General features: G+C 34.8%; 1 protein-coding gene across 1 annotated transcript; it reads left to right on the plus strand.

Moving 5' to 3' along the window:
* The first annotated feature begins 6,303 nt into the window (after positions 1-6,303).
* LOC138307333 (transmembrane protein 256 homolog) lies at positions 6,304-12,876 on the plus strand. Its single transcript, XM_069248020.1, has 4 exons — positions 6,304-6,633; positions 7,425-7,456; positions 7,813-7,893; positions 11,446-12,876. The coding sequence occupies exons 1-4, from the start codon at positions 6,444-6,446 to the stop codon at positions 11,587-11,589; spliced, it is 447 nt and encodes a 148-aa protein (XP_069104121.1). The 5' UTR covers positions 6,304-6,443; the 3' UTR covers positions 11,590-12,876.
* The last annotated feature ends 324 nt before the right edge of the window (positions 12,877-13,200 follow it).

The raw sequence follows: 13,200 nt of genomic DNA on the forward strand, positions 1-13,200 counted from the left end.
AACAGATGCATGTTACACGCATGTGTATCTAATTAATCAAATGGTGCTGAAATCCGTCTTCACTCCACTACTGTTCTCTGTATGTTACAGTACTTATTACTCATACTTATATATATATATATTATGTAGGTAGCATGCAGTGTATAACAAAAGTTATTTAACGAGTTTCCGTGATGCATAAAATATGTAAATTTTCCGTTATTAGCTTTCTTGATCAAAGACCTAATATAATAATTTCCTGGTTACAGACACTCGATCCAAGTGAAATATTTCCTCCTGTTTTAAATAAATGACTTTTAATTGTATTTTTTCCTTTGTTTGTTTTTCCTTATTTTTATTTCATTATTATTTTTTTTATTTTTTTTTCTCTTTAACTTAGTATGTGCCATAATTTTCATACTCACGAATCAAGAAAAGCTTTTAACATTTCATTCACCACCAAAAATCACCAACATTTTAAGAATTTCAGAGATTTTAATTTCACAAGTACAAAGAGAGCTGGAAATGATATTTGACAGTGCTGTCAAAAGCAATATGTCTACATATCTACAGCGTAGTTAAATGAGTCTGACCATCAAGCCAAGTTGTGGTCTACAGTTACATTTCACATCATACAGTTAACAAGACATGAAAAGAAATACAAGAACTATACAATGTATAAATTCTGTGCTGTAACTTAAGTTCATAAGGCATCGAATAATGTTCATAGCTTAATTCATTAAACCCGAGGGTTTTCAAAAGATTACTGAAGAAAAAATAATATGTCAAAATTTTCGCCTAGTATGGCACATATAACTTTTTAAAATGTGGCAGCCTTGATCTCTATAAATATAATTCTACATATATTTGTTCTTTTTGTGTCATGATAAAGGGCAGATCGCCTCGAAAATTCGACATTATGTTATCGTCACCGTTGGAATTACCTCTTTGCTTCATATGATAGAAGTTTGAAGTTCTGTCAATAATATATACAGTATAAATATATGAAATATACCCCCTTAATACTATAGTAGTATTAGGTGGTATTTTTTTTATAAATATATTTATGCTATATATTATTGACAGAACGTCAAGCTCCTATGCCCATAAGTATTAGGCCTACTGCAAGTAATTCGTATCCTACAGACATACGTGTACGTTTATAAGGACCAAGTGTTATCTGGAATACAACCGTTGATGATACTTCTTTGACCCATAATTCTACATACATATACAACCATACATTTTATATATGAATGGGAGAGATAACAGACCATGTCAATATTAATGTCGGTTATGATGATATGGCAAATACGTACGTTGTAGTTACTTATGCAGTTTATAATTCATAAACACACACACTTATTCAACTTCCCTTCAGTTATATGCGTACTAAATAGGTAAGCAACTTTAAGCATTACTTTTCTTACATCTTGTTTTTCATCAACTAAAAAGAAGTTGAATTTTTCGCTTGATATAATCAATATTTTATACAGAGATTTAATAATAAATTTTACCTTTGACTCACAATACTATTCCGGATTTGCATATTACAGAGTTATCTGCACTTGCGGGTAAGTATTGATTGTGACGTCATGCTATTGCGAGCGTAACGTCATACCTTTCGGAGAAAATGACGTGAATTGCGCTCACAAAATAATGACGTAATAATCGATACCTACCCGCAAGGGAACTAACTCTGTAATATGCAAAGACGGAATATTTAATATGGGAATAGACAGACTCACAATACTATATTTTATATGGGAATAGACAAAAAAGACTGATAAAACCTATCTTTTACATGGTCTGTACGTAATGCACTCTTGGTAAAAAGTAAAATATGTTCAGACAGTAATTAAACTTTTAGTTTTTCCTTTAATTCTGTAACATTTGTTTGTTTGTTTGATTAAATTAACGTACTATTAACAGTCAGTGTCGTGTAAGGACGGCCTCCCATGCATTCGTTGTGCTGCGTGTATGAAGTTTGTGGTGCGTGTTTTGGGAGGCTGTGGTATATTCATGTTGTGTCTTCTTGTGATAGAGGATCTCTTGCCCTTTTTATAGTGCTATCTCACTGAAGCATGTCAAGGGATGAATATTATATATAGTGGAAGTAAGTATCATATCACAACATTTTAAGATACAGAGAAAATTAAGCTTTTGTGATAAAAAATAGTATTTTTAACGAATATAAATCAATCGTTTATTAAATCTAAAATGCGTTTAATGAAAACAAAATTTCGAATAAATAATATATCAACACATTAACCCTCAACCCTGCATACAAATCTGGGTCATCGTCAACACAAATATAGGTCAGTGTTTCTGGTCACTTTTTATCATTGCATACAAATATAGATCAACCTCTGTACAAATTGGGGTCACTTTCAATACAAATATAGGTTACATTAGGGTCACTCTCCATACAAATCTATGTCACCCTCCATACAAATTTATGTCAAATCGAAATCATCCTTCATACAGATTTATGTCATATTGAGATTAACTTCTACATGTATATAAATAGATCACATCGTGTCATCATCCATTATTATTTACTCAACATGTAGGTCATATCGGGGTCATCTCTATACAAATCTAGGTCAACCCCCGTACCAATCCGGGGGACATTTAGAAATATATTCTTTAAATATCAAGGTCACTTCTATAACATAACAGAAGAGAAAGACGCCAAACTTCTGAGTCATACAAGGTACCAGTATATGATTCTTTTGTGTGCAGGTTTTCATCATTAACTTTCTGTAAGTCTGACACTGAATAAACCGCCAGTTTTTGTGCTGATGTGTTCACATTGCTGCAATCAGATAAAGCAAAACTTGTAATTACATAATCTGCTGTTGGCAATTCAAACCGGGCGATACAATTATCACAAGTCCTGTCTGGGCCAAAAAACTGCGTAAAAGGAGAACTAGACAAAACATTTGACAAATACAAATGTATAGACTTAAGCACACTTTGTCACGATAGATATCTTTAAAATAGAGAGAATGCCAGTTTTTAAGACTTAAGTTTCGCCTGCTTGTCCTATATATAAGCAAAGGGCTGTGTGCACTTTATTCCTACACGTGTATGAGGCCTTATTCCACACAAATAACATTAGATGGATGTTAAAAAAATATCTCGTCATGTTAACCTCTAACATTGTTGGAGTATGTGTACTCCGGTATTATATAGCACGACGAGACACTTGAAACAGTACGTCGTGTCCACGATCAACAAATAACATCCAAAGCGACATCGAGGCATTTTACGGGGGGTAGGGCAAGGGGGCAATGCTTACTACAATACTCCTCATCTTTTGAAGTTTTTGAAACTTTTTTAATTGATGGAGTAATAATTCTAATCGTAAAATTTCATCCAAAAATTCTCCGCATTGAAAGCGGAGGCCACCCCGACCGCAATCTTCAGCGTTTCTTCGTCTATCAATACGCATAGTTATAATGCCTTTCTGTCTGTTCTGTGTGTATACGTACATGTATGTCCATTTCCATTTATCCACTGAGCATGAATTCACTAACTTTTATCCTCATTTGTATTACTCTCGATATACTATATAATTGTCCTCATTTGTGTTACTCTCGATATACTATATAATTGTCCTCATTTGTATTATTCTCGATATACTATATAATTGTCCTCATTTGTATTATTCTCGATATACTATAATTGTGTCTAATGCTGTGTCCATCCAATAATGAATGGGTGTACCACATAGACTATTTCTTTTTTTATAATTCTGTACACATTTTTGTATACATATTTATTTGAGAATGGTTATCTCTATCTAAAATTGCTGTCGACAAAGTTTGCTTACTTTTGCTTTTACTTGTTTTATGCTTGTATGTATGAAGAAAAGCGTATGTTGTTCACATTATTTCAACGGGACCATTACTGACAATATATGTTTTTATTAGATTCAACTTATTAATAAATAATCGTCACACATGATTGAATTTGTCCAACATAACAAACTTTCATATTGACTTATCCTGAACGCAGGCATTATTCAGACCATAGGCCATACTAGAGTATTACTATAAAGTATTCAAATTTATCCCATAACTATGCATGTTTCACAATGGAAAACCCATGTGATAAATTCCATAGCAGTTGGTTATCGTTTATGTTTAAAAACTCCACCTAACGGCGCCTCTGATTGGTCAAATCCAAGATCTCTTGATTCCGATTGGCTCTCAACTTCGGGCTACTTTTCATAGCGCATTTTCTTTTAAATATCATTGTATTTACTATTTAATAGGTAGTTGCTTATTCAAAGTATTAATCAATAGATTATTTGCTCTCTATTTAGGCACTATATTTTCTGGCGGGCAGTTATCACTACACCTTGTATGGCGGTAACGAGAAAATGGTCACGACGGTATAAATATAGAGTTATGGGATAAATAAGTTCCCAACGCGTGAGTGTTGTTTATCATGTTTATCTAAACTCTCGTTAGTTAATTTTGAAAATTAACTAACTCGAGTTTGATAAACATGATAAACAACAGTTACTTGTTGAGGAACCTCTATATAGTCTTTCTTGTGACGTTATTCCAAAGAATGGTTATCGAGTCCATGTCGTTGCAAACTGTAAATATTATATATTAGCCAAAAAAACAACGCTAATAATATAGGTTTAGAGGACTAAAGCTACGGGTCGCCAAAAAGTGACACTCAAAAATTGTGTATTCATTGCAAAAAAATATCTTTAGTTCAACAAGGGTGAGTTTTAGATCAGCAAACTATTTTTTCTGTCAAGTGAACGATTTCTGCATAAATTCAGACTTTTTTCCATTGAACTGATTCCCATTTTTTTTTTAAATTCTAGATAGTTGACTGTTGTCATCACAATGTCTTTTTAAAATGTACATAGACTGATCCTCTGAGGGTTCCTATACTTGTACCTGGTGTAATTTCTTTCTTGTCAAATTAATATTGTCACACTAGAAATGAGTCTGGCATTATTGCTGATACATTTTTTTTTTGTTCTCACTGTTTGTGAGTTTTTAATGTAACTTTTTTAATGAAGCAATCATATTCTTACAGTTGTGTGTTCTTTGTTTTACTGTCAAATACCAGTATATAAAAAACCATGCATAGGCCTAGCCTAAAGTAGTCAAATTTCGGACGGATTCAAATTTCGGACAGTAATTAGAAAATACTTAAAAACTCATAAAATAGTCCAGATATTTAATAAAATGTCATTGTAACTGACCTATGCTTTATTTTCAAATTGAAAATTAACAAGATTGAAGAACAGATATGTGAGCATTATATTTTGTATTGTAAGTTTGAATGTGAATATGTGACTGCGACCTTTCCTGCGGTTGATTATACAAAAATGAACTGGTCTAATGACACAACATGGAACTCCATGTCAAACATGTCTTATTCAGTGTGTTCATTAAACTTTTTATTTATTTTGTTTGTTTGTTGAAACACATCATTTATTGTATTTTGAGTAAAAAATAAACAATACAGTGGGAATTAACCATCACTAGTCTATACCTATATAAAGTTTGGTGTCCGAAATTTGAACACCCATTACTAATTATGAAAATTTCCTTATTTGGAAATAGGCCTAGTCCAAAATAATCGATCAATACTTAAATATTGTTCGATATTCATAACATTTGTAAAGTTCTGAATGGATTTTAGTAATTCAGAGCTTTCCTTAGTTATAAAATTAATAAAAAGTAGAAGTAGTAACTAGGGTAACCAGTTATATCCTAGAAATAAAAGTGCAAGTAGACAAGGGAACATGTTTATCAGCTAAAGCCTTTAAGGGTACTTACACATTGAGCCCAAAATCTGGGTATATATATATATGATGAAAGTTACAAAAGATATATATTATATTAACTAAACAAACTCAACAAACTTTTTATTTCAATGCAGGTACATTTGCTCACATGAAATTCATGATTATGTAACAATATACATGTTTTATATGAAAATCATACTTACTTAAATTGGTTTTTAATTGCTGTCCGCAATTTGAACACCCCTATGTCCGAATTATGAACACCCCTGTCTGAATTCGAACAGCTATACATTGCTGATTACTTTGGCCTGGTATAACACAAATTTAATATCTATGTCGAGTTTCAAGTGATAAATGCAAGAAAAGAAAATTCTCTTTCTGCTCATACCTCAGTTGTGGGGGTATGTGGATAGGTTTCAAGCATACAAAGGTTTTACTATTAAGGTGTCCGAAATTTGACTACTTTCAATGAAATGTTTTACAAAACTTTCAGTGCATATATTGGGCAAGAGTTCCGATGACAAGGTTTTTTTTGTTAGAGTTATCTCCCTCATGAGCGATTTAACCGGAAGTGGTCTTCTTCTCAAAGTTACAACAACATTGAACAAGAAACATAGAAAACATTGAGTAATCCAAGTGATTTGAGATACCGATTTATTCTCCCGATGTGTTGAAGATGCAGTCTGTTACAGACAGCGTTAAAGCATTGTACAATTATCTCCCCGCTGTCTTACCAGAGCGTGTCAAGGAAGTGGAAACGGTGATCATTCGAGAGGCCAACATGGCTTTAGCCGGTAGAAATTTTGTGAGGCTAGCAGGACTTTCGGGCTCAGTTGCAGTGTGCATGGCAGCTTATGGAGCTCATGGTATGCTCTGGTTATTTATCGAAGATAATTAAAGTTGTACATGTCGAAGAAATGTGTTGAGACAGCCAATTTATCAGTTCACAATGCAAACAAATGTGACCCACTCTCCCAAATGACATGTCAAAATCCAGTTACATAACATCAGGTAACACTGACACTGGGCCATGAACAACCGTTCTACAATTGTGCTAAAACACGGGATGCATTGCATAAATTTGTCATAATGCAATTAATTGGATTAATGATATTGGAAATTGACTGTACAGTGATTGCATCAGAAAAAATACAGCGACATTTCAGTGTACAGGTGTACACATGTACTAAGTGCAGACAGTGTATTGCATTTAGATATTTGAAAGCACAAGTTTGAGTTTGTTTTGTTTAATGTCTCATTTACAACCAGGATCATTTAAGGATGTTTCATGCCCAGTAGGTAGAGAAAACTCAGAGCATCACTAGAAAAACATATACATTTATTTTATGTACGTACAACGTACATGTACATATGCATCATGTACACTATGTACTGTATCACTGATCGATTAATATAGATACATGTATAGAAGAATCGTTGAAATTACTTCGCATACAATGCACATCCTACATACATGTATCTTATTACTTTATTGTACAAGTACATGTACACTCTGTATATTCATATCTTGCATGAATATTGTCATTGGTCCTAATTAATCCAAATCATGACGGTGCAATTAATAAACCAATTTTAGTTATGATATCAACATCAAAGTGATTTGAATGATATATATATTTAATTGTCTTGTTGTCAGGTATGAGCCAAGCAGAGGAAAAGAAGAAAAGGGTAAGGAACAAGGAATCAAATTTTCACAGCACAGTTATATATAATTACTAATATCATGAGATGAGATGGAAAATTACAATTTATCACCTGATAGAGCTGCTTACTTGACAATTTATTGTTCAAATGAAAGCGTATAAAGATAAAATTTTCATAATTGGTGTCTTTAGCCCCCAAAAAAATAATCTCTTGAAAAAACCACTCTACTGTACATTGAATAAAAGTTAAAGTAGCATGATTCAATGTACCAGTAGAACATTATGTAACATCAGCATATGCATTTCATTGCTTATACATGTACATGTACTCTCTGCACCTGATAGATAATAGTGTTCAGTATTATCTCCCCTTTCTTTCAGATATATGATATAGGAAACAATTTCCACCTGATCCATTCTGTGGCTCTGTTAGGGACACCATTATGTAGACGCCCCGTACTGGTAAGTTCAAAATTATTTACACTCACACCTGTCTTAGCGACCACCTCTTCATAAAGATTCAAGAGCAAACAATATGGAGAACACAAAATAGTGTGTTCAAAACTTCAAAATATATATACATGCTGGTCTTTGTACATATACATATACCGTATTTGCCTTAAATATCACCCCTCCCCCTATAAGTGCCCCTCCCCTTTTCTGAAGAAGAGTTGAAGTTGTATGAACGCCCCCCCATCCAATGGAAATAACCCTGTTTTGCAACATGTGATGTCTCTAACATCAGCATTGTATCCCATATATATGAACTTGCGAGTCTTTTACATGTCATGTGAATTATGACATAATAATGTGTCTCACAAGATAAAAGGCATATGCATGTTTACTGTAAAAGATTTATGTACCAAGAGTTCAGAAAGATTTAAAATCTGGCTGACTTTTATCGTCCACAACTTGCATTTTGGTGCATTATGAGCACCTCCCGTTGTTACAATCCTGCCCTGCGAGTAGGGCGTTAGAATTGTACCTGCTGCCCCTATTGGATGATTATAAAAGGCGACTAAATTTAGGATCTTATCTTTTCTCTTCTTCCTAACTGACTTTATCTTTCCTAATTCCTCCCTTGGCACCGCCTCACTTTTGGCCTTGAGTTGAGCGTTCGCTCCTGTGTGGAAGGCTCCTGGCCAAAGTCTATAAAAGTGGTAGTTTCTGCTCCTGCTTAGCATTCAGCATACATGGAGTGGGACGACTGGTTCGCCCGTTGTCAGTATAATGTGACCGGACGGGGTATGTTGCTTGGTTTCTTTGGCGGCATGCTTCAGTAATAGAACACTTTAGTTCATCACATGATGATTACTAGGAATGCTATCGGATAACAGCCATGGTCTATTTTGCGACAGTTCTCTGTCCTTCTTGACTACGGGGGACTATACCTGACTACGGGAACTATACTAAAGCATAGTCCCCTGGGAATGAGCAGGCGACCAAATATATGACGTCATAATTAATGCCATGTGATGTGCTAATCTATTATGGCCCTTTCCCTTGGGAACAGTTCTCCTATAGTGTTGTCTGGCAAGGTATAGTCCCCTCGTCTTTGACTCTGGGACTATACCTCGCCAGACAACACTATAGGAGAACAGTTCCCTCTGGAAAGGGCCATAATAGAATAATAAAAAGGGCAACAGTTCCACTATACAAGAAGACACTACATGAATATATCGCAGTCTTCCAAAGCACGCACGTCGCACTTCACACACGCAACCCTAATGCCTCCCTTGGCACCGACTAACTTATGGCCTTGAGTTGAGCGTTTGCCCCTTTGAGGAAGGCTCTGGGTTCTGTCCCCTGGCCGAGACACACCAAAGTCTAAAAAAGTGGTAGGTTCTGCTCCTGCTTAGCTCTCAGCATACAGGAAGTGGGACGACTGGTTCACCCGTTGTCAGTATAATGTGACCAGGTGGGGTGTCTTGCTTGGTGTCTTCGGTGGCATGTTTCAGTGATATAGCACTATAAAAAGGGCAACAGTTCCACTATACAAGACGACACAACATAAATATACCACAGTCTCCCAAAACATGCACCTCTCACAACATACACGCAACACACTGCATACATGGGAGGCCGTCCTTACATGACCATAGCTGTTAATAGGACGTTAATTAATCAAACAAACAAACAAACAAAGCAACCCACAGCATACATGGGAGGCCATCCTTACATGACCATAGCTGTTAATAGGACGTTAATTAAAGTGAACAGTCGGGCAAGGATGGCTAAATTCGGTAAAAATGGTGTGAATGTATTCAGTATAATTTATTAATTATGAAATAGAAAAATAAAATCTCTCTTCAGAATCTATCTGCGTACCAAGAAATTAATTTAAAGTACAGGAATCCTTAAACGTCCTCCCGGCTCACTATGTCCCTGGTTACATTTCCACGCAGCCTCGCTTTCAATACTTCAACTTTTCTTTCTTTTAATGGTCAGAACTGGTCGTATTAATAAATGAGAACTTTTGGAAGGCTAATGAACGCATTTATACTGGTATTCTTTGCCCGACTATTCACTTTAATCAAACAAACAAACAAACAAAGCAACCCACAGCATACATGGGAGGCCATCCTTACATGACCATAGCTGTTAATAGAATGTTAATTAATCAAACAAACAAAAAAATATTACAATCATTTAAAAATGCTCCACCACTGACAAATGGTATTTTTCTCTATCAAAAACAGGAGCAGACGATTATGTATTTTGCTTCAGTTACAAAAGATACTTATACTTTACACCATTACCATCATTGAAAAGTTTGAGCTTCTAATTTTCAGTGGCGTAGGAAGAGGAAATGTAATGGGGGGGCAAAGGTCCTCAATATTTTGTAGCATCCCCCCCCCCCCCCCCCCCCCCCCCCCCGCCGCCGCACCTTCAGGAGATTAATTCAACTCCCAACCATATATGCTTTATGTACATTTTTCATATATCATTAAATTTAATCATTGTACACATATATAGACAGTGGGGTCGCTAAAAGGGAAAATTAACGAATACGCAAATTTGCCAAATTAGCGTGTGAGCGTTGAAGGCGCGAGATTTTGGTGTTTTAGGGTTCTGACCCCCGGGAAAAAATATTGTAATTTAGAATGGCTGAGATGAATTTTACAAGTACTTTAATTATTTTGCGAGCGCCCGAAAGCGCGAGATTTTGGTGTTTGGGGGGTCCGGGGCTTCCCCCGGACAAAAATTTACGTTTTAGAATGGCTTAGATGAGTTTTACGATGCATTTTTATGAATTTGGGAGCGCCCAAAGGCGCGAGAATTTGGTGTTAGGGTGGAGGGGGGGTCCTGGGGTCTCCCCCGGGCAAAAAACTACGATCTAAAATGGCTGAGATGAGTTTTACGATGTATTTTAATGATTATAATTTAAGCGTTCTTAACATGGTAATTTTTCGATTAAAGGCTACCTGCATTTAGAAATGATAATAGTGTCGTCATAAAATTACCGGTTTCACACCATCAGCACAATTTTGTGTAACATGAAAAAATGAATTAATTGTCTCGCTAAGACATATAAACAAATTGATCTTTTAAGAGACATCTTTAAATAGTCCATAGAATCCCTTGATGGACATTTTTAGCCTAGTTCGTGTGTATTGATATTTTACTATTTAAGGTTTGACATTATGTGCTTGAACGTTTTAGGAAATGCGCCGCGCAGCGGAAAATTTTCTAGAATGAAGTATGAAAAATGTGCAGGAGGACCCTTTTTTTCTTTCAAATAAGCATTTTTAGAAAATTTCAGTCGGCGAAAATGGGGGGGCAAAAAGACATGTTTGCCCCCCCCCCCCCCGTCCTGGGCAACGGGGGGGGCAGTTGCCCCCCCAACCTAACTATATGGACATTTATTGCAAATTCAGACAACTGGATTTGAATACATGTATTTTTACATGGACAAAGGTGTTTTTTTTGTCTTTGATAGATGGCCTGAATTTAATTTATATGACACTGTTTGGTAGATTTTTGAAATGTGTTAAATCTACATGTATTTTACAGGTAGGAAGTTTGATGACGATGGGTACGGCTGTGTTCTGTGGAAGCTGTTATGTATACGCTCTAACTGGAAAAGACAAAGTACGATTTGTAACACCATATGGTGGTATGATGTTGATTCTGGCCTGGTTTCTCATGGTTCTGTGAAACACCAAGAATGATGCAGGATAATTCAACAGCGACTCTAACAAAAAATCATCAAGTGGCTGATGTGCGATCTATGGAATTGTGTTAATGTGTTTACACTATGTTTTGATGCAACACGGAAAGATTTACCAACATAACAGGTTTTATCATAGATTTTTGTAAAACATTGTACCATATTTGACCTAATATGCACTTATAATCATAAAAATGCCTCCTCTCCACTTTGAGACCTTAAACTCACTTACTAGAGCTTAAAACTTTTGTTTTCATTAAATGCAGACTGAAATTTGAATAACATACATTTTGTTTTGTTCTGTTACATATTGAATTGTAGGTGTAATTCTGGTTCAATCAATCGCCACCTCAATTTTTCCAAATTTTCTAAGCTCTCCTGGCGCTTATTGGGTTGAATAATGGATACATTATTTTATTCTTGATGTGAATATTTCAATTAAGTATTGATATTTAATGGCTGACTGAAGTCAGCTTTCACATGTCAAGTATTTGTTTACATTCACTGTATTGATTTGGTTCAACACCTATACTGTGGACAGGAACTTTAATCTTTACTTTTTCCATGTTTATAGGAAATTAACTATAAAATACCTAATTCGACCCAATAAGCGCCCATGCTCCTATAAGCGCCCCTCCCCCTTTTTGAGGCCCTCAATTTCAATTGCCCAGGCATAAATAATTACCAAAACTACATAAAACGGTATAAATTTGCAATAATTTTGACTTATTAGCACCTTTTTATTTTCATCAATTTTTTAAGGGCCCTGGGCGCTTATTGGGTCGAATACGGTAAGAGTAAATACATTTACAGAAGTGGAGCTTGGGGATTTATGAAAATATTTGTATGCAAACTTGTTGTTAACACAGAACATTTTTGCCAAATTAATCTAATTATAGATTATAAATCATGTGAAGCTTAATGATTAACATTTTGTATGATTTTTGTACAAAAATTACTATTGACCAGAATGTTCACATAAGACTTTTTTATAGTAATTATTTGAAATCAAGACCAATATGTCAGGAGTCCGGCATGCTTCAAGAATAATTTGCATCTGAAAATAGAGTATTGATGATTATTGCATTGCTCTAATAACAAAATCTTTTGTTTGATATAGGATTGTAAAAAAACCAATTCTACTTGATTTTGATGAGGTCATGTTTTCAATATTTTGTTACATGTAGTTTTGACCTTCAAAGTGTGAAGAAACCAGGAGTTTCTTGAGATAAGATAAAAAAAATAAAGAGATTTTAATCTTATGTGATAAGAAATAGATTTTTTGTTTTATTTTTGTGAAGATTGGTGTTGAAAAGTTACATACCCATGACTTTTACCTGTAGTCAATTGTCAGTTGACTTATGTTGTAAGACAATTCTAACAAATATTGCTTCATTATATCAAGAACGTTATAAAGAGTGAGTAAAATAAAATACATATCTTAATATGTTTTGTTTCTGGTGAGTATGGTATTAGTAGAATATACTACTAACAATAACACCCCTACCCTAGAAATAAATGATAGGATAATATGGGGATGGGTATTATTGCCGAATGTAGGCCTAAAAGTTTTAATACCGTGCAGAGTTGGATTTTTA

The sequence above is a fragment of the Argopecten irradians genome, chromosome 14, assembly GCF_041381155.1.
Source record: "Argopecten irradians isolate NY chromosome 14, Ai_NY, whole genome shotgun sequence".
Lineage (NCBI taxonomy): Eukaryota > Metazoa > Mollusca > Bivalvia > Pectinida > Pectinidae > Argopecten > Argopecten irradians.

Bases quoted from the DNA above. Each gene is read 5' to 3' on its own strand.
- LOC138307333 (XM_069248020.1), top strand. From the start codon at position 6,444: ATGCAGTCTGTTACAGACAGCGTTAAAGCATTGTACAATTATCTCCCC. The intron at 7,457-7,812 runs GTAAGGAACAAG...CCTTTCTTTCAG, and splicing joins CAGAGGAAAAGAAGAAAAGG to ATATATGATATAGGAAACAA. The intron at 7,894-11,445 runs GTAAGTTCAAAA...TGTATTTTACAG, and splicing joins TATGTAGACGCCCCGTACTG to GTAGGAAGTTTGATGACGAT.